At 44.3% G+C, this 22,221-nt stretch overlaps 1 protein-coding gene across 5 annotated transcripts in view; it reads left to right on the forward strand.

Annotated features, from left to right (window-relative positions):
- The first annotated feature begins 1,069 nt into the window (after positions 1 to 1,069).
- Positions 1,070 to 22,221, forward strand: part of HEG1 (heart development protein with EGF like domains 1) — an 87,952-nt gene continuing 66,800 nt past the window's right edge. For all 5 annotated transcript variants that reach the window (XM_032793971.2, XM_032793975.2, XM_032793974.2 and 2 more), the window contains exon 1: positions 1,070 to 1,595. In XM_032793971.2, the coding sequence (XP_032649862.1) occupies positions 1,232 to 1,595 (364 nt within the window). In that variant the 5' untranslated portion in view covers positions 1,070 to 1,231. The remainder of the gene's footprint in view (positions 1,596 to 22,221) is intronic.

Raw genomic sequence — 22,221 nt, forward strand, 5'->3', positions numbered from 1 at the left:
ATATTGGCTCTCACATTGCAAGAACAAGGGGTCACTCAATGAAGTTAATGGTAGGTAATTTAAAAAAAATAAAAGGAAATCCTTCACACAGCATGCAGCCAGCCTGTGGAATTCACTACTGCAGGCGACTGCAGAGTCAAATGCTCTCCTGGAATTTAAAACAGGGCTGGATAACTTTACAGCCAATAAAAGAATGTGCAATTATGTATGCTAGGGGCCTGAACTTGCAAAAGGCACCTCCTGAGCAGCTTCAGTGAGAATTAAATGTTGGGTCCTAAAACGGCAACCACATCTGATGCTTCATGGACTCAGATGAACACCAGAAGGGGTAGGAGAAAAATTGTTCCTTCTTGTTTACCATTGTGCAACTGGACAGATATTCATCTGCTTCTGAAGCAGTATTGGTCATTGCAAGAGACAAGATACCAGAGTTAATGGACTACTGGTCTGACACCGTGTTCCACACCCTTTACTCCATGGTAACTCGCACACAAACGTTTTAGTTATATATGCATTTATATTTATGTGCAAGGAGGGGGTAGGGATAAAATCACCCCTGCAGCGAGTTTGAATGCTGCTAATGTGCTCAACAGACCCTCCTCTGGCAACAGTTTGCAATCTCAGACCGAGCTGGAGAAGCTGGGAGCCCAGGGGTAGGAACGTGTGTGTCCGTCCATACAGAACATATTGTTGTTCTCATAAGTAAATAATAACAGAACAGAAACCGTGTGGTGTCAGATGCTTTCACAAAACCCCATCGACGTCCCTCTCCTGAGCAGCCCGGAGCCTGGTTTGATTGCGGGAGGAGAAGTCCCACGCTTGGCATCGCTGTGGCACGTTGCATTTCTCCGGACATAGGGCAAAGCTGAGGTGCCTCTGTCCCCCCCGCGGTCTGCAAAGCCCCCGGTCCCTTCTCCCCGGGCTGGGGCTGCGGAGGAGGGCTGGCCAGGGCACCAGCGGAGCCGGGGAAGCGGCTTTGGCTGGTGATGTCAACCTCTAGGAGGAGCTTGTGCCTGTCCTTTCACTCTCAGGCTCCATGTAATTAGCATGAGGCGGCTCGTCACTTACTAGTGTTACCCTCGGGGGCTCGACCATGAAATCCCCCCATTCAGCCTCCCCATGGACCCGAGGAACTTTTAAGGCAGGGGCTGCTGCTTCCCCTTGATCTTCCTGCTTCCTTCCCTTCCCGCCGCCCCATAATCTAACCCGGGTTCATTAATAATCAGTATTAATGTTACTAGCCGGCCTCTGCGCCGGGCATGTGAAGCCCCCCGGCTGCATCATGCGAGCAACGTGCACTTTGCTGCTGCGCCAACTTAGCCTCCTCCTGCTGCTGCTGCTGCAGCCCTCTGCGGGATCGGGCCCCTTCGCCTCCTCCAGCGACCCCCCTGCTCGGACCCAGCTCAGCGGAGCCACCACGCCGGCCGCGGGGCCGCAGGGTTCCTCCAGCCGGGACGTCTCTGCTGCAGCTGCTGCCGCGGCGGCGGCTGCTTCCCGGCTGCCTCCCTGGGAGAGGGAGAGCTCCGTGCCCTGGGCGCCGCCAGTGTCCGCCAGCACCTGGGAGCCGGCCGCGGCAGGACACACCAGCAGCCCGGGTGAGTGAGGCACAAGAGCTGCTGCTCTGGGGAGGGTGTGGGGGTGCCCGCTCGCTCAGGCGCCCACCCAGCTCGCCCCTGTGTGCCCCTGAGCCCTGGCACCCTTCGGGCTCCAGCAAAGGCGCTGCCCTGCCTGGAGAGGGCTCCCTCTTTTCTCAGCCCTTGCTCGCTGCTGTGGGGAGGGTTGGTTTTTTTGGGGGGGCTGATCAGATCATCCCGCGTCCCAGCAAGGGCAGGCAAGACTGGGCAGCACCGAAGCCAGCTGCGGAGACCCGGGGCCAGTTGTGTGGCTATTTTGGGAGCAAAATCATTGCAACTCCCCACCCTCTGCAAAAATCTCCTCCAGGCCAATACATTTCCAGGGAGGAGGGGGAGAAGGAGTTGGTTTTGGTTTTTTAAATAAGCATGTCCCACTCACCCACCCCGAAAATCCCTAATGTGTGTGGGGGCCAATGCACCTCCTTGGCCACTTCGCGGTGCTCGCTGGGGTGCAGCGTGGAAGCTTATCCAGGGGGAATGGGCTCTGGTTTGTGTTATCCCAGAGGGTGGAGAGAGAGAAAGCAGCAGAGGAATTGTGCTAAGAAGTGGTGAAGCAGCTGCTTGGGCAGATCGCTGGAATTATGTAATTGTCACTGGCTGGGGGGAGCCTGGATGGGGGGCTTCCTGCTGCGATGGGAGCACTGCGAGCAGGCTGGGGGCTTGTCCCAAGTCTGCTTCCTAGCTAGGGTGACCAGACAGCAAATGTGAAAAATCAGGACAGGGAGTGGGTGGTAATAGGAGCCTATATAAGAAAAAGACCCAAAAATCGGGACTGTCCCTATAAAATCGGGACATCTGGTCACCCTATTCCTAGAGGATTTGGGTGCACAGGCATCGGGAAGCTGTTTCTGAGTAATGGGGAAATTGGGCGCTTCTCCAACACAAAGGGCTGCAAAGGAAAGGAAAGTTAATGTAGGCACTCCAGCAAGGGGTGTGTGGGCAGCACTGCACAACAGCCTTCACCCTGCAGCTGGGTTTAGTCTGACCCAAAGCCCCTTGAAGTTGATGGAAAGACTCTTATTGGCTTCAGAGAGCTTTAAATTGTGCCCTTGGAGAGCTAAGGAGTTTAGCCTCTATTTGCAAAGGCTGTGGGATAACATATACATGATGAAGGTAATATTGGGTGAATCCCTTACAACATACTGGAATTGTACCACTGGAAAGGTTAAGGCCCTGATCAGTGCAAGCATTTATGTCATTCTGGTGACCTTAGTAGCAGATCATCTGTGATACAAAAGGAGAGAGAGAAAAGTTTGGACTATTTGTTCTCTTCAGGTTTTACTTTTAATTTGCAATCCACATCAGGCTGGTTATTGGGCAACATTTACATTTTATGAAAATGCAAAACAAGTGCTGATGTAAAAAAGAAAATAAATGTGCTCCTGTTAGTTAATACATATGGAATTAAAATTTACATTCCTGGCTGCTATGTAAAATCTCAGATGTAGTTTAGAGTTTCAAAAGTTTAAATACTACCTGTTGGGGGAGAATAGAATATGAAAAGAAATACCTCTGGGTTTAAGAGACGATTAAGTTAAACAGAGTACGATGCCTTTATACTTTTAACTACAGACTACAGAAACCTGTAACAAAATATCAACCTGAACTCTAAAGAAATATTACAAGAACGGATTCATTTGCTTTGGTAATTATAAATTGTTAGGTCCCTTGAAATCACTTGAACGTTGCACAGCTGTATACTAGTGTAGTAAAGGAGGGTTTGAGAAGATGAAGGCTTGGGCAAAGAATACAATCAGATTGTAATTTTCCACTATACTGACTGAATCAACTTTAAAAGATTCTACCTCTACTTTTTAAAAACAACATGGAAATGAAAATGACAAAGCTAGCAGAACCTCAGTAGGAAGTGGATAAGCTGCAGGATGGTCCTTATTCAGTAGCTGACTGTTAGAATGGCAGTTTGTTGTTGCTGCATTCCAAAGGTGCATATTTTACCAGGTGTTACGCAATGCTTCCAGGGCAGGAAATCAGCAGGTACAGTGAGAATTCTTCTGTATACCACCCAGATGTTTTCTTAATTCAGATTTCTCCATATCCTGCTTCACAATGATTACTGGCTTATCAGATCCAGATGTAGGGATTTTTCAGAATTGTAATAATTTTAAATTTTTCTTTCTTTCTTTCTTTCTTTGCTGCACTTCTGCTATGAAGAATGGGAAGCTAGTCACAATAGATTGTAAAATCCTCTTCTTATTAGTCATCTATCAGGTACACACTATACATAGGTATCCACTGACCCTGGTCAGTGCCTAGATTGGTGATTACACAGGCTGGCACACAGGCCAAATTTTTTATAGGGAAAGTGGATATAATTTTAAACAGCATGTTTTCCCTATTTTCCAAGTTGAACACACAATTCTAAGGATGATTAATATGTTTGAAAAGTTGGCATTGGATTTCTGTGTACAGTGTAAAGAACTCTAGCATGTGATAAATATAGCTTCAGTGGTTTTAAAGCCAGAAGGGACCACCACTATGATTATTGACCTCGTGGTCACACGGGCCATAGAATTTCACCCAGTAATTTCTGCTGTGGCGAGAACTCCCCAATGTCACATTATGCTATTTAGAGATGTACTTTATTTATAGCACTGCAATTTCAGAACATATGGTTAAAACTACTTTGAAAAAATATTTTGATTTTCTTAACATATTCCAAGGTGCCTTTTATCAGATGAACACATATAAAATAAAGTTTATACCTGGGTGAATCAAATAAAGCCCTATAAAGAACTATGTACAATAATGCTTGCATAACAAGGGAGGAAGACTAGCCCAACAGATAGGGCACTGGCCTCGATTTAACAGGCCTCTCAGTTCTATTGCATTTTCAGCCACAGAGGTCTCTATGTTTCCTTAAGATAGGCATGTAACCTATTCTCTGCATCAGTTCCCTATCTGTAAAATAGGGACAGTACTTCCCTACCTGACAGAGATAAAATCCATTAATGATCATCATGTGCTCAGATTTAAATGATGAGGATCATGTAAATTTCTAGAAAAAATATATTTAATTTAAGCTCAGATAGCAGTCCAGCATCTTTTCATGACTCTGCCGACTCCTGCGTTGAGAGAGGAATTCATTTCAATCATTAAGGTTTGAAAAACTAAAACTATCTGCCCAAGAGCTCTAAAATAAATGTGGCTTATTGTGAGCTGCTGCTCAGGCATTTCACGGAGAGCCATTCTCCACAGAATTTATCATGCTGTAGTAGGCCGTGAATGATGTCAATCTTAACCTAAGAGGAATTAGGAAGACTGAGAGCAGGGTGGCTGCTGGAAACCATGGTAAACTACATAATAAATTACATTATGTCCTGACAACTGCAATCCACTAGATGTTAGGTAAGGTTCTGTGCCTGTCAGTCAAAATAATGATTCTGTATTATAGCTGTAGTCTGATGTGGCCTACTGAATCATTTGGGGTTTGAGCTACAGACACTTGAAAAGTTAGTTAGCTTTTGTCTATCCTGCCTACTCTTCCACAAGCATTTCTTGTAAACTCATCACTCTGTCGCTACATGGAAACGAAGATTGCATCTTGGCAGCTTGTGGTCTGACTCTCTTTGAAGTCAGAATGCAAAGGTTCTTTCTCAGCAGAGTTCGATAAGTAGATGGTATCAGCAGAGAAGAGCTTTTCAGTGAAACTTAATCTTAAAAATTAATGCCTGTGAAAGTGAGCAGCTGGAGGAGATATTTCAAACTATGCATAACAGAGGCAGGCCCTATCTAAGCTGCTCTCTGCACCTTGGCCAAGGCACCTCAGTCTTGACTTTCAACTTCACCTCCATTCTCTTCAGTAGACTGTTTGTGCCAAAACTATGCAATCATTTTGTGATGTGAATAAATTAGGACTATGTTACTTGTTATGTAACATAGAAACTGAATCTGGGTGGGCACAGATGTAGTCAGAAAAAGTAAAAAGCAACAGAGTCCCATGGCACCTTTATAGCCTAACAAATATTTTGGACTATGAGCTTTCATGGGTGAATACCTACTTTGTCAGACTAACATTTGTTAGTCTATAAGGTGCCACAGGACTCTTTGTTGCTTTTTACAGATCCAGACTTACACGGCTACCCCTCTGATATCAGAAAAAGTAGTTGTGCTGAGAAACAGGACAAATGGTTCAAGCAATAGCTGGAGTTGTGGGACCACCTAAACTCTCTGCTATGCATTTTCTATTGGCAGTTGTTTTATCTTAATATCATACCAGAAGGGGGTGTACCTGAAAGCAAGTGACTAGTCTGTGGGTAGGACATTGAACTGGAACTTGGGAGATTGGGGTTCAGTTCCAGACTGTGCCACAGACTACTTTACGTCCACTGGCAAGTCATTTTATTTCTCGGTTCCACTTCCCCATCTGTAAAATGGGGATACTACTACTTCCCTTTCCATATGTGTCTGTCTTGTCTACTTTGATTTGTAATATCTTTAGGGCAGGGACTGCCACTTGCTTTTTGTATTTGTACAATAGTTCTTTGATCTGGGCTGTGGCCTCTTGGTGCTACCATAATACAAATGATGATAAAGGCAGGCACTGGGCCTCTACAAGTTTCCTATCTAGACAAGGGTCCCCAGTCAAGCAAATCTTTCCCCTTATGTCTTTTCCCCTGGTCTTCTCTGCTGTCCCTCTTATGTGGCCATGGTATGTGAGACACTCGGATAGCCTGGTGATGATGGGAGCCGTGCAAATGCCTAAATAAGTAGAGTCCTCCTTTCCATGTCTGTCCTTCCTTCCTTCCTCCGTCACCTTTTCCATGCCAGTTGCTGCCTTGCATTTCTTTAGTGGTGCACATTATGAACACTAGGAGTAACTGTGTAATATTGACTCCCTTCCTCTCCCATCTCTGAAGCATTCTGGGAGAGGCGGCAAGCTTAGGAAGGTTGGGGCTTGTGTCCTCAAGCTGGCTTCAAATCTCCCTCCCACTCAACAGTTAGTATTGATCACCTGATTCCCTCCAGTCCATGAGCGTGATTCTCTGTTGCCTGCACCTTATCTAATCATTTACATTGGTGCAAAGTGGACATAAAACACTGCTGTTCTGATTGCACCCACTTTGCACTGGTGTAAATGACTGTTCAAGGTGCATCAAGCACTGTTTCTCTGTACTGTACCTGGAAGACCTGTGCACTAATATGCTCTGCTACCTTGCCCCCTTCCCTACTCATCCTTACATGAAGTGCAACTTAAAAGATTTTTTGTGCTGCAGATTTGTAGTCATAGAATTTCAGGGTTGGAAGGGACCTCAGGAGGTCATGGAGTCCAATCCCCTGCTCAAAGCAGGCCTAATCCTCAGGCAGATTTTTGCCTCAGATCCCTAAATGGCCCCCTCAAGGATTGAACTCAGAACCTGGGTTTAGCAGGCCAATGCTCAAACCACTGAGCTATCCCTCCCCCAAGTTATATGGATTTAGTTTTGCTTCATCAGGGGAACAAAAGAGAAGGAGAGTGAGAGCTACTTGTTCCCAGATCCTTACAGGCATTAAGGGTCTGATGGAAAGTCCACTGAAGTTAATGGACGTTTTTCCATTGACTTAAGTGGGTTTGGAATCAGTAACCATTTATTTTAATGGGAGATTAATGAATGATGAAATGCAAATGTTTGTAATCCAGACTCACTGTGAGTATGACACCTACGTTAATATGGAATGAGTCTGTTGTATGCTGGGTTATTGCAATAAGCATTGCATGAATGTGAGATACTTTATTATAAGTGCTATTACAGAAGCTATTTCTGGTGGTTTCAGTCTTGCATTGCAAACTGTCAGAGCCATCACAGGCCTCACACACGCCTGGCAGTCCAGCACACTTCCTACGATCATTCCAGCCACTCGGTAACCGCCACTTAAGTTTAAAACAGGTAGTGTAATAAGCTGCAGTTTTTCTTGTGGCTGGAAAAACAGTGCTGAAGATTTATTCTCACAGCGCATTAATTGATGCTGGATTAGGAGAAATGCCCATGTGACGTACTCCTGCCGTTGTAACATGCCCTGGATGAGTTCCTCTGTGAATGTGATTTACGTAAGTATCAAAAGAGTTAACAGGATTGATCGGATAAGGATGACGATGGCATTTTTGCCCAACATACTCGGTGTCTGGAACAGTTTGTTTCTTTCCCCCAGCCTCCTGGATCAGTCATTTAAATCTAGAACTCAAACCCCCGCTCTCCAGTGCTGCTTAAGATCTCAGACAGTTTGCACCCAGCACTTGCTGGTACCAGACTCTATCTTCCTTATCTATTGCACTCCTTGTTGTAACAACTGGACACCTCACAAACATTAATGGATCTTGATAACACCATCCCTGCTTAACCAGCGAGGAAGTGAGGGACAGAAGGATTAAGTGATTTGTGGAATTCTGTGGCCAAACTGAGCCTAAAATCCAAGTTTCATGAATCCTAGCCTTAAAGCAGAGTCAGGGCCTTAACTTTCTAGTCCTCACGTTTTCTTGCTGTAACACTTCCACTGTTGTCCCTGATGTGTACTGCAGGGCAGTTACTTGAGTATCTTGTCAAATTAAATTGTACTGTGAGAAGATGGGAGTTCACTTTGTGTGTGATCGCACAATCTGTACCGTATTAAGCCCTAATCTTCACTAAGGTTCCCTTTGGGGGTGTGTTCGTAGGAGTCTTTGCTACAGAGCTGGTGTGCCTGCCATTAATGAAGCAAGTGCAAGTTTGATCTTGAAACTGACTTGTTTTTCCTGAGGTGCAGCAGAAAATCGCTCTGTGTGAAATGACTTTTGTTTGACTGTGGTTTCAGCATACAACTTGAAAAGGACTTATTCAGAGGTTGTGGTTCTGGCTTGCTGCTGTCGGGCAGAAGTCTTACATTTTCAGACTGCTTCTTCAGAACTGTGATATTTCAAGTCATTCTTGGAAAGAGATTTCTTTACACCACTGGAAAACAATGGTAGATAGAGCAGGTCAAGAGTTTTTTGACGGACCGTTTTTTCACCAGAAAACACCGAATCTTCTAAACTGGGGTAGTTGTTTTTTTTGGTTGAGACTATACAGGTTTCAATGAAACATTCATCAGGAAAGGGTTTCCCAAGGCCTGGATGGATTTCTGCTTAAAACAAGAGAGAGAGACTCTACTAAGAATAACCAATAGCCCCAGGTTTAAGTCTCTGGAGACCCACATCCCAGATAAGTGCACTAAGCACCATGCTATTGGCTATTCTTGGGTGGGTCTCCCTCTCTTTCATTTTTGCAAAAAAACCTTGAAAGGACGTGGTGTTGTCCCAAAGCGGAGTGGGAAAATTTATGAAATAGCAAAAACCATTTCCTGCCCAGCTCTATTGCTGGCCCCTAGTTCTGATCCATTGTGAATCACCATGTATTGGAAAGTATAAACAAAATGTCCAGTCAATTGTGTGTGAGCATTAGCTGTTTCCTTGGAAGGCTAGGGTTAGTTGGCAGATTTTACTGGCAAAGTGGTACGCTTTTCAGTCTGTGTGACGCAGGAGGTCAGATTGTAAAGGTCCCTTTTGGCCTTAAAGTCTGTGAATAAAACTGGAAGTCGTAATGGCATGAGAGACCTGAAAATTGTGTTCAGGACCATTGATCATACGAATATGTAAAGGCTGAAGGACTGAGGCTTTAACAGTACTTCACTTGACAATAATAATTTTATTTATTAAATGCTCACAGTTGGGGGTTGCGGGGCGGCACTTTCACAGTGTAGTAAAAACGTGAGTGAAATACAGTAAAAGTACAATTTAAGAACCCCAGACTGCTTTCTTATAAAGGCAAACAAACAAAAAAACCCACCTGTGCAGCAATAATGTGTCTGTACCCTGGAAAAGCTATTCCTGGGCTTTCTATTATTTTCCTTCTAAGAACTTTCAGATTTTCCTTCTTCCCCAGCTTCTCTGAAATCCCAGCAAGAGCCCTGCTTAAAGGTCATGCTGCCAGAATTGCAAGCATTCTCGCCAAGTTAAGTATATAGATTTCAAAAATGAGGATAAATAAAAGTTTGCGGGGGTGTATAAGCCAGAGAGTCGGATGGCAAAGCAGCCTCCATCCTTTCTGCCCCAGAGCATTTCAGCTTTCTCCACTTTTCCTTTTCACAACTTTGACATAAAAGTGGAACTTGCCAAATGAGCGCTCGCTCCGGGATTTTCAAAAAGGCACAGCGCTGACCTAACTCTGTTCCCAGCACACAGTGCTAAGTCCTTTTCAAAAGCCCAGGCTTGCTGTATTTTAATCTGAGTGGGCAGCAGAAAGTTCTAAAACGCTCAGGGATTTCTGTTTTGTTTTCTTAGAGTGAGGGTAATGATGTTATATAGATTCCCAGGCCAGAAGGGCCCACTGTGGCCTCCTAGTCTGACCTCCTGTGTAACGCAGGCCATAGAACTTCCCCAAAATATTCCTGTGTTTTCTTGGGAGGGTGTGTGTGTTAAGGTGGCATTTTGGAAGCTCACAAGGTCTTTTCACTCGCTCCCATTTGAAGTAAGGTATCTTTCTAACTGCAACCCCCCCCACACACCTATTGTAACACACACACACACACTAGCACCTTGTTAATTCAAACTGTATTAATCCTCTCACTCCATAGCCCACACTGAGTTTCTGTAAAAAGGCAGGGGACTGGTTCCTGCCACCTGCTGAGGCTGAATTGTTACTCTTTGGTGGAGCAAAGCAGCGTTAAAGGCAACTTAGCCAGCTACCTGAGGATTCTCCAAACCAATGTCTTTATTCAGAACTTCTCACCAGATGAGAGTAATTCTTAGCCCGCAGATTGTGTGTAAGCAGCTTGTTGTTGTAAGCATTTGATATCCCAAATGAGAGCTCTGTTATTTACATTTGATTTGACTTGTAGGTCCTATGGTGTGTTTTCTCTTTCCTGATTGGCTGATTGGCAGTTTCTTGTGGGAATACTCACAATTACTAACCTCCTTGGTTAGGTGCTTTGAGATCTACTGATGAAGAGTGCTATATAGGAGCTAGGTATTTTTTTAATTACATGTTCAAAAGTCTCTCTTTGTGGACACTTTGCAATTGTTACTTCAAATGCGCTATTTCCATGAATGTTAGTAAACTCGTTGGCAAGAATATTCATGGGGAGCAGATGTAAGAGGGGCACAAACCCAGTCTAAGTGAATATATTGACTGTTCCAGTGCATATTCGTGGGAAATTGTTCTGTAATAGCCAGCCAGGTTTCCCTCTCTTTGTGTAGTTGTAATAGGTGTGTGTACAGATGTATGTCTATATTTTAAGGTGTCACAGCCCAACAGGACCATAATATCCTGCTGCTGCTACGTGAGACACTGCTTTCTTATTGTACTTTGCTTATGCAGAGTTTACATTTATCCTTTCAGACTGAAATCATAATTAGAGTCAGAAGATGAGGAGAGAACTTTTCCACCCAAAAGGGAAATGATGCTGAGTTGCTGAGTGGCCAGCCCAAGTAATAATATAATCTTAGAAAAATGCAGCTCCCTCGAGGAAAGGAAGCTTTGCAAACTTCAGTTTCTCCGAGCTGTTAACATAGCTGTTGCCTGCATTTCTGTAACATTGCTGTCAAACCTAATCTACTGAAGTGCCAAGGAGATCACAGAATATTGGGGAGGAAAGAGAAAAACAGTGTAATGGTCTATCCCTAAGGCAGGTGCATTGTTTGGTTTTTAATGCAGATTCCTAAGATATAAGGTCAATTTCCCCCCTCATTATTATCATTGACAATTAGGTTGTTTTATGTTTCTCCTGTTTGCACTGAACTATGATGTCAGAGATTTTAAAGGCAAAAGGGACCATTAAAACAATCATCTGTTTGACCTCTTACACAGCATGGGCTATAGATAATTTTCACTTTCTGCCATGAGGGCTTTGAAGCCAGGGCCTTTGGCATTATAGTCAAGAGTCATACACCTAGGCCTCTATATCAGCTGATTTATTAGTGCCTGTTTCCCTTTTATAGGTGGTAACAAAGATGTCCCCTGTCTTATAGAATCATAGACTTTAAGGTCAGAAGGGACCATTATGATCATCTAGTCTGACCTCCTGGACAACGCAGGCCACAGAATCTCACTCACCCACTCCTGTATCAAACCTGTGTCTGAGCCACTGAAGTCCTCAAATCATGGTTTAAAGACTTAAAGGAGCAGAGAACCTTCCAGCAAGTGACCCATGGCCCACGCTGCAGAGGAAGGCGAAACCCCGCCAGGGCTTCTGCCAATCTGCCCTAGAGGAAAATTCCTTCCCGACCCCAAATATGGTGATCAGCTAAACCCTGAGTGGATGATACGCATATTTGTTTATATATTCTTCCCAATTTTTTGCCTCCAGTATCAGAAGTAACCATTATTACACGCAAAGCTTGAATATGTTTATCTATGTAGGGAGAATACATGATGTCTGGTAGAAAAGTTTTATTGGCATGAATATGAGGTGACCACGCTGCTTGAAAGGTCCTCTTACGTTTAGTACATGCAATAAGCTAAGAAGAAAAATATTCCAAATATACAAGAAGATTTTATACGTCTTGTTCCTTTCTTTACATATTTTGGTTTGTTTTAATTTTCTCAGTTAGTTTTAACAACTGTTCCCATAACCTTGGTTACATCATTAGTGATCCAAGCACTTTATTATATAATGTATGAATTGTTCCAAGTACCATCTTTCCTGTTGTCTGTAACCATGAATGTTTCATAAAACATAACATTTGTTACATAGATACCCCGCATTCCTTATAGTCATCAGTGACGGGTGAGCATGTGGGACTCTCTCTATCAGCAATTCTGTCTCATTCAAGATGGACTAAATCAGATCAGCTCAGATTTATGGGATGCCTTTCAACGTAAGGGATCCCAAACAACCTGAGTCTTTGCTCACCCTGCCACTGACGTGCAGCCAGTTCTGGGGTGGAGAGTGGCAGCCATTCTGTATTTGCCACATGCCAGCATAATTGAGGAGAATGTTAAAGGAATTTCTCCAGCTGAAATCAGAAGAGGGATTCGGCTCTACAGAATACCATTCGCCACAGCACAGTTTGTAAGGATACTGGTGTTCACACACTTACTGTTGTGGAAAATCTTTTAAAGACTCAGGGCTGAATCCTCAGCGGGTGGACAGTGTTAGAGCTGCATTGTCTTCAGATGAGCTATGACAATTCACACAAGGTCAGATCTGGCCCCAGGATCTCAGTGCTACGCAAAAGAGCCCCATACTGGGCATCAGTACTGCCTTGGAGAGAAGGGCAGCACCTGCTAACACGACTTTCTGGTGTATCTGAATGATTTTTTAGAGATCTCCAAAAACATTGACCAGGTCAGACCCTGCTTAGATTGTGAGATCTGATAAACTCACAGGTCAAGGTAATATGGCTGCCAAAATCACATGAAATTATGCTTAAATGAGGCAAACAGCATTGTCATATTGAAGTCATTTCCAACGGCTATGTTGTAAACGCATTTGCATGAAAGGTATATCAACAAACCATCAAAGTGCACATTACCTACTTTGCTCATAAATTCAAATGAGTGACCTTGATCGTGAGGCATAATACGGCTCTTGTAATTTATCACTTATCTTCTTTTTTGGGAGCTGGGCATAATTGCATCCGCGTCTAGAAGGACAAAGAGGAGTGTTTCAGCGACTGTAATTCACAAAGACATCTTCAAAAGGCTTCTTTCCTTTGGCACAAGTTTTAAAAGACCTTATAAAAATGCCTCTGAATAGCTTTAGGCATCTGAACATTCATCGTTGTTTGATTCGGATTCGGTTACAGGGCTAAGCACTACATTTCAATTCTCTTTAGAATATTGTTGGCTCGTTTATCAAATGCAGGCTAGTGGTGTAGTATTAGACTGGCAGACAACCCAGGAAATAAAGGCTCTTTGAAAATCAGTTTCTTAGAGCGGTAACATGATCAGAGCTCAGAATAATCATGAAGACAGTCATACGTGGGGACGCAGAAAAAGCAAATGTGGACACATGAAAGGATCAACATAAAGAAGTAGGAAAATTCTGTACTGGAATGAAAGAACTGGCATGGCTATAATTGCACGCTTGTTGACTTGTATTTAGATACATTTCATAGAATACAGTCTGCCAGAATGTCCTGGTTTTTAATATAAAAGATCTTCAGAATTCAGCCCCAAGGATTAGTAACGAGGGCAGCGTTCATATCTCCACAAGAAACCACAATGGATGAGTTCAGATCACATGCTGGATTAAAGCCTGAAACTTGTCTGTCACTTGATTCTGAGAGAATACCAGAGCTATTGTTATGAGCTGGTGCTTGTCTGTGCACTGTGGGTGGACGTCCAGGGCTGTGGCGTGAACAGATTTCAAGCAGATACTGGGCCTGATTCTCCCATTGTTCCTGATTCAGCCATTCAAACCTACTCAAAGTGGGTATAAACCCTGCCAAAGATCTCTCCATCCTTCTGATCTGACTCACTCTGTGTTCACGCTGACTGACAGCAATGAGATTTACAGTGTGGTCCTGCCATTCTCCATTGTCCTAGGCTTGTCTGCATTGGTGGCATGATGCAGATGTGAAGCTGAATTCTAAGATGCTGGGAACCATAGTTCATCAGGGCGAATCTCGTCTGAGTATCCTCTTCGCTGCATAATTAGTCCCTAGGGAGAAACGATCAGGGAGCCTGGAGAAGGCACGCAGTCTTGAGCCTCCCTGAGGCATTTAAAAAGCCAGTGAAAAGTGTAGACACAAATACCTATCCCCTGTCCCCATCCCTAATGCTCACAAAGGAGGTGTGTGTAATTATCTGTGTATTTATTTGTGTACACAGTAATCACACAGATGGCCTAGTGTTAGTCGCACATTGAAAGCTGCTCATTACATCAAGTGATTATTAATCAGTGTTTCTTTCCCTGCATGGTAGGAGGAGAGAGGAACTAACTCAACCTTTGGAAGGGATACACCCTCCAGTGTCCCCCTCAGCACTGCCATCACTACTTCCTGCAGCAGATGGTTATAGCTTCATCTAGGAAGTGCAGTTTAGATCATCATCCTTTTCCAGGAGCAGGGGGGATGGGGGCCTTATCTGTCCTAGGGATTAATTTCTCCTTAAGCGGCTTGTCTACTCATTTGCATTTTTCTCCTATCTCCTCCCAAATCCCATCTTCTGTTGCTGGGAAGTTGGATAGCTCAGCTGTGGGAGGGTCAGTGAGGCATTGCTGGTGCTATAATAGCATGGCATTCATGAATAGTTCATTTCATAGGCAGGGCTTGTGGGGTAAGGCTTAGCTAGTTGCTATCAGTCTCACTCTGGGTGCGATTGGTTTCCACCAGCCCCATGGCTGGCCAGTGAGCAAGAATCTTCCAGGGCTGAATATCATAGTCCACCACGGAAATGTAGCCACCGCTGGGGTGAAATATGGCAGTTGTTAAACAGCGCACAGGACAATGAGGGAATACTAAATCAGAGCAAGGCAAAATTTTTCGAACTAAACTTTTCTCGGCCAAAACCATCATTTTTATTTTTATTTTATTTTTGTATTGTTTAAAAAATGTTTAAATCCAGCATGCAGCCCAAACAAAGCTTTTTGTTTCGGGCTGAACAGGTGTAGTAGCTCTGGCACTATCGCTTGCTGCAATTTTGATCAAGAAGAGTAATGTTAGGGCTGACAGGCTGTGATGCAGCACCTGGATGCTCTCCTGGGGAGAGATACCACTAATGAGAAGGCAGCTCGAGCTGGGAGGGGACTCAGAGGCAGTTAGAAGGTGATTAGAGGAGAAGGAGGTGAAAGAGGCAGCGCTGGGGTAAAAAGGGGATTTGCTGGGGAGAGGTGGGTGGACTTTGAAGGACAGTGTGCAAGAGCCAGCCATGAGGAACATAGACCATATGAACTGTGAGCAGTGATGAGCTCCCAAAATCCTAGTAACTGGTTCCCTGCCGGGTCCTCGGCGGCACTTCAGCAGTGGGGTGTCCGGGTTTTCGGCGGCATTTCGGTGGCGAGTCCTTCACCTGGAGTGAGTGAAGACATACACCCCCCTGTTGCCGAAGACCTGATAGGGAACTGCGCAGAGAGTACAAGCCCCATGTGCCTGTCTCCCCTCCCCTCACATCCTGCCCCTGACTGCCCCTGTCAGAACCCGCAACCCATCAACCCCCCCCCGCTCCTTGTCCCTTGACCACCCCCTCCCGAGAACCCCCACCCTAACTGCCCCCCAGGATCCCACTCCCTACCCAACTTACCCCACTCCCTGTCCCCTGACTGCCCCAATCCCATCCACCACCACCCCAACAGACCCTCAGAACTCCCATGCCTACCCAACCCCCTGTTCCCCATCCCCGACTGCCCCCCCAGAACCTCCTCCCCCTCCAACTGCTCCCTGCTTGGCCCCTGCCTTGTCCAACCCCTCCTCCCAGCCCCGGCCCAGCCCCTTTACCATGCCGCTCAAAGCAGCAGGAGCTGCAGAGCCGCCCAGAGCACTGGCGCCAGCAGCTTGGCGCCCTGGGGTTATGCGAGGGGGCGGGAGGAAGTGGGGGAGGGGCCAGGGGAGCCTCCCCAGCTGGGAGCTCAGTCGTTTGCCCACCCGCTGGTCCCTTTAGTAACCGGTTCTACACCAGCTTCTAAATTTAACAACCGGTTCTTGTGAACCGGTGCGAACCAGCTCCAGCTCACCACTGCCCGTGAGGCTTACCAATGGGACACTGACAAAGGGAATAAGTTTAGGCACCTGTGGGACTGGTGTGGCCCTCCAGGTGAGGAGCTGTCATTTATGGGTGGACCTGCTGGAAAGAGTGAAGTCCCTGTAGTGTTGAAGCAAAGGAGCGTCGCAATCCAGAGAGAGATGAAGGCGGGACAGCTGGGGTGAAAATGGGGAAAGGAGGCATTGATTACCTCGTAGGGTGACACAACCTCTCATTGAAAAACGTCAATTATTGTGATGGGAATTTACAGTATATTATTTTCCTAAGCAAGTGTTTGCTGTCACTTTCTATTATTTATATTATGTTATCATTCCTGCCAAATGCCTGGGTTTTTCCTTTTTAAAGTTTAACATTTGCTGAGCTCTATGCTAAGCCTAATCCAAAGAGTAGGTGGATTTTCAGAAGCAGAATGTAGTTATCTAGGTTGGAATCTGGCCAGAACCCTGGCTTTGAAACCCTTCGTCTTTTGGAAAGTGTCACAGTAACTTTGACCACAATGGCCATTGACCTGAGTTTTACCTCTCATCCATAAGGCAGCACAGGGCTGCAGAATCATGAAAATAAGAGAATGAGATGGGTATAGTGTAGGACAGGCACTGTGCAAACATCCATTGCACAATTCATCTCCCTATTTTAGCATCGTTGCAACTCTAAGCCAGTTTCCCCCATGCCAAGCCAGCAGTTCCTGTCCAATAGTGGTATGTTTGTGTCATGGACAAAAATTATACTGTTGCAGCTTCCAACCTGACAGACACTTTCTCACTCTGACCTGAATTCCCACTTCTGTGCATAGAGCAGGAAGTGATGAACCCAGTTCAAGTGGAAGCAGAGTTTTGAATGTACTAGTTCAATTTCTATTACACAGGCTACAAACAATGTGGATGCTATGTAAAATCAGAATCATCCTGGCTGTTCTCATGGGATAGAGTAAGTTTTTTTGTGGCATTTTGAACATTCTAAAAAGTTGAAAATTTGGAAAGGGTTCCGAAAAGAGAGACAAGAATGTTAAGTCAGGGATGTAAGAAGTTCAATCAATGTAGCTTATCTGAGAGAAATTAAAAAGATGATTTGCTCACAGTCTACAAGTAACCACCCTGGGGAATAGATTGCTGATGGTATATTGCTCTTTAATCTGGCAGAAAAATGCATAAGAGCTAATGATAGAAGATGAAGCTAGAAAAATTGATTAAAAATAAAGTGCACATTTTTAACTGTGAGAATATTAACCACTGGAAAAACTTACCCAGAGAGGTGGTGGATTCTCCGTCACTTGAAGTATTTAAATCAGGGCTGGATGTCTTTCTAAAAGATCTGTGATAGCTCAAACAGAAGTTATGGGCTTGACGCAGAAATTATTGGGTGAAGTTCTTTGGCCTGTATTACACAGGAAGTCACATTAGATGGTCATATTGGCCCCTTCTGGCCTTAATAACTATTAATTTTCTTTACAGTTAATAAATATGCATAAGAATATGTGGTATAATGTCTCTGTGTGTCATAATATGTAGTAAGATTTGTTTTTCTTGGCTGCTGTATCACTTTGTAGATCTAACCGTGAACAGCCATATGAGCGAAGTCATCTGATTCTAGACATGGGACTATATCCCTTTGTAGTGAGTCTAAGAAAAGACAAAGCTGTATTTATGTGTTAGAACCTGAAAACGAAATTCCTCTTCTGCAGAGCTTACATTCTAGATGAGACTTTACACAACAAGAGGCTGATGATAAACACTAGGAGAACAAGGGTTGCAACACTGAAAGATGTAATGAGGTAAAAAAAATTTTTGTTTGACTTTGGATTTAAAAAAGATAGCTTGGGCGTTTATAGACACTCTTCATAATGGAGACCTGGGTAAAGGTTGGCACTGGAAGATCCTGACTGAGGCCTTGATCCGGCAAAGCACTTAAGAACATGAGTAATTCCTTTGGGGTTATTCACACGCTTAAAGTTGAGCACGTGCTTAAGTTCTTTGCCAGGGACATGGTCTGCCAGTGGGAGGCATTTAGACTCATAGACTCATAGGTCAGAAGGGACCAATATGATCATCTAGTCTGACCTCCTGCACAAAGCAGGCCACAGAACCCTACCCATCCACTTTTATAACAACCCCTAACCCATGACTGAGTTATTGAAGTCCTCAAAATTGTGTTGAAGACCTCAAGCTGCAGATGAATCCACCAGCAAGTGACTACATACCCCACGCTGCAGAGGAAGGCGAAAAACCTCCAGGGCCCTGCCAATCTGCCCTGGAGGAAAATTCCTTCCCAACCCCAATATGGCGATCAGCTAAACCCTGAGCATGTGGGCAAGACTCACCAGCCAGCACCCAGGAAAGAATTCTCTGCAGTAACTCAGATCCCGTCCATCCAACATCCCCTCACAGACCATTGAGCAGACTTATTCTGCCGATAATCCAAGATCAGTTGCCCAAATTGAACTATCCCATCATATCATCCCTCCATATACTTATCAAGCTTAATCTTAAAGCCAGATAAGTCTTTTGCCCCCACTACTTCCCTCGGAAGGCTGTTCCAGAACTTCACTCCCCTAATGGTTAGAAACCTTCGTCTAATTTTCAAGTCTAAACTTCCTAATATCCAGTTTGTACCCATTTATCCTTGTGCCTACATTAGTACTAAGCTTAAATAATTCCTCTCCTCCCTAACGTTAATCCCCTGATATATTTTATATAGAGCAAGCATATCCCCAGAACCTTCTTTGGCCAGGCTAAACAAGCCAAGCTCTTTGAGTCTCCTTTCATAAGGCAGGTTTTCCATTCCTGGATCATCCTAGTAGCCCGCTCTGATCCTGTTCCAGTGAATTTATCCTTCTTAAACATGGCGACACCAGAACTGCACACAATATTCCAGGTGGGGTCTCACCAGCGCCTTATATAATGGTACTAACACCTCCTTATCCTTGCTGAAATACCTCGCCTGATGCATCCTAAAACCGCATTTGCTTTTTTAACGGCCATATCGCATTGGCGGCTCATAGACATCCTGCTATCAACCAACTATCCAAGGTCCTTCTCCTCCTCTGTTGCTTCCAACTGATGAGTCCCAATGTATATCTAAAATTCTTATTATTAATCCCTAAGTGCATGACCTTGCACTTTTCACTATTAATATTTCATCTATTACTATTACTCCAGTTTACAAGGTGGTCCAGATCTCTTTGTATAGTATCCGGTCCTTCTCTGTGTTAGCAATACCTCCAGCTTTGTGTCATCCGCAAACTTTATTAGCACATTCCCGTTCTTTGTCCAAGGTCAGTAATAAAAAGGTTAAATAAGATTTCGTCCAAAACCGATCCTTGAGGGACTCCACTAGTAACCTCCTTCCAGCCTGACAGGTTCACCCTTCAGTACGACCGCTGGAGTCTCCCCTTTAACCAGTTCCTTATCCACCTTACAACTTTCATATTCATCCCCATCTTTTCCAATTTAACTAACAGTTCCCCATGTGGAACCGTGTCGAATGCCTTACTGAAATCGAGGTAAATTAGATCTACCGCATTTCCTTTGTCTAAGTAATCTGTCACCTTCTCAAAGAAGGAGATCAGGTTGGTTTGGCACGATCTACCTTTAGTAAATCTATGTTGCAATTTGTCCCAATTACCATTTGAAGGAGGGGAGTGAGATTCCATGGCACACGGGATCAGCAAGGAGATTCCAGGCATTGAACAGCTTTGTTGTAGAAGGAGCCCTGGCACAGATCTGCTTGAGTCCAATAGTCTCATTTGCAGTAAACTGACTGCTGTCCTCCAGCCAAACTGATTTGTGGCTTTTGTGGGGATGAATGCTGCAGATGTTAGAACCCACAGGATCTTTAGTATGCTGTAATCCACCTCCCCTATCCTGAATCTTTGTGTTCAATTGAAACAAGGCAATGGAAAAGCCGTTCCAGCATCTAGGCTTTGCATGCACCAGATGGCAGGATGGCTCATTAGGGGGAAGCAAATGATAGGGTGTTCGGATCAAGTACAGTTCAAACCAAAGCAGTATACCATTCCCAGACCATGTATTGGAAGAATGTGACTGGAAAGAACTCAGGGTAGCGGCATTGCTGCAGTCCTGCTTCCCAAAGAGCGCTGAGATGTGCAATGGGAACTCAGCTACTGCCTGGAAGCAAGATGCATAGAGCAATCATTTGAGGTGTCCTTTGCTGGAGATGCATTATTAGCTCCCAGCAAACAGCTCAATCAGTAGATAATACTTGCTGTGATGCTGCATGCAAAGTGATAAACACTTTTGTGAGGCTGATTAAAAGCCATTGCAAATCAGCAGTATCTGATCATCAAAGAAGCTTTTTACTGCAGACATGCGTCATGTTAATGTGATCCCTGTTACACAATGGGATTAAAAAGCAATGAGACAACGGTAAATAAGTGTTTAAAAATTCACTCCCAAGGGAGTATTTGCATTGCTATGCTGCCCTTTTTCAGGTTTTGAAGACGAATCAGCTTGGGAGTGGGCCAGAATAAGGTGCTGAGTAGAAATGGGTTTAAAGAGCAAAGAACTGTTGGAGGACAGGTCTTGAAGTGGAATAACATTTTTGAGGGAGGAGGAGTGATGGAATGGGAGGCACGTGACGTAGGGCCTGATCCTGTACTCCTATTATAAACAAAACTCCCATGTGTTTTGTCTGCTCAAGGAGTACAATGTTGAGTTAAGAAGAGAAAACATGGTTTTGTGGTTGGAAGTTGGGCTTGAAGTTGTGATCTTAGCTCTGTCAGTGACTTCCTGGGTGACCTTGTGCAGACCATGTTCATGAGTTCTAATCCTGGCTCTGGCACTTACTTCCCCTGTGGCTTTGGTCAAGTCATTTGACCTCTTTGTGCCTTCTTTTTTTGTAAAAATGAGGACAACAGTGCTTTTCTACTGGGTGCGTGGGGGCAGGTGGGAAGTATGTGGCTAAATCATTCATTTTGTGAAGCACCATGAGATCCTTGAATGGAAGGTGTTCCAGAAATGTCAAGTATTAGTTATTTGAAGGGCTTGGGTTGTTTTTGCAGTCTAAATATGGCTGAATATTTTTAACAAAGGTCTTGTCTACACAAAAAGTTGTGCCACTTTAACTCTACCGGTGTAGTAAAAGCTGGAGATGCTGTTAGCCCAGTAAAAAAGTGCTTAACCTGGTATAGTTTATTCCCCCAGGTGGGAAAAAAAAATCACTCCCCTAACTGAAATAGTTATACTGCTACAAAATCTCTGTGTGGACCAGGCCGCAAGCAGCAAAGTTTTGGGGTTCTCATTCAAGGTATGCTTTAATCAAACACAAGTTATTGGGCTCAAAGCAGGGGACCTGTGATATATGGGAGGTCAGATGTGATGGTCTAATGCTCCCTTCTGCCCTTAGGGTTCACTATCCTAGAGTTTCAGTTTGAAACTTTTGAGTTCCGCATGTCTTTTCCAATTTAAGAGCCTGAATCTGTGAGTTGCGGATCACTCAAAGCTTCCTGGGATCAGTCCCTGTGTTATTATTGAAATCTGTTCCTACTGAAGGAGAGTTTTCCTGTGCCCTACCATTTAAATAAGTGTGTCCAGCTGCTGGGAACTGTCTAATGGAGCAACAAGCTCTGTGATACTCTGTTGTAACATTCAAAGAGTAATTAATCTTTACATACAAGCAGCAGGCTAGCTTCCTCGGAAATATTGTTCCATCAAGCCCCATGTAAGTTTTCTAATGATTAGAAACTTTCCAGACACATTGGGTTTTTATTTCTTTCCTTACACTTACTAGCACTGCAGAAGTTAACTCGTATAGCACTGTGCTATAAGTTAACTCATTATGCTTCTAAAAGTCAGCAGTGACATTGTCCTGATGTTTTAGGGCTTAGTTCACTCCATTCAACCTGTACCATACACACCCAGGGAACTGCTATGGGCTTTGCTCTTTTTTTCTTTTTTGCAGCCAGGATGTTTTTTCTTGCT

Source organism: Chelonoidis abingdonii, chromosome 10, assembly GCF_003597395.2.
Source record: "Chelonoidis abingdonii isolate Lonesome George chromosome 10, CheloAbing_2.0, whole genome shotgun sequence".
In the NCBI taxonomy this organism is placed as follows: Eukaryota; Metazoa; Chordata; order Testudines; family Testudinidae; genus Chelonoidis; species Chelonoidis abingdonii.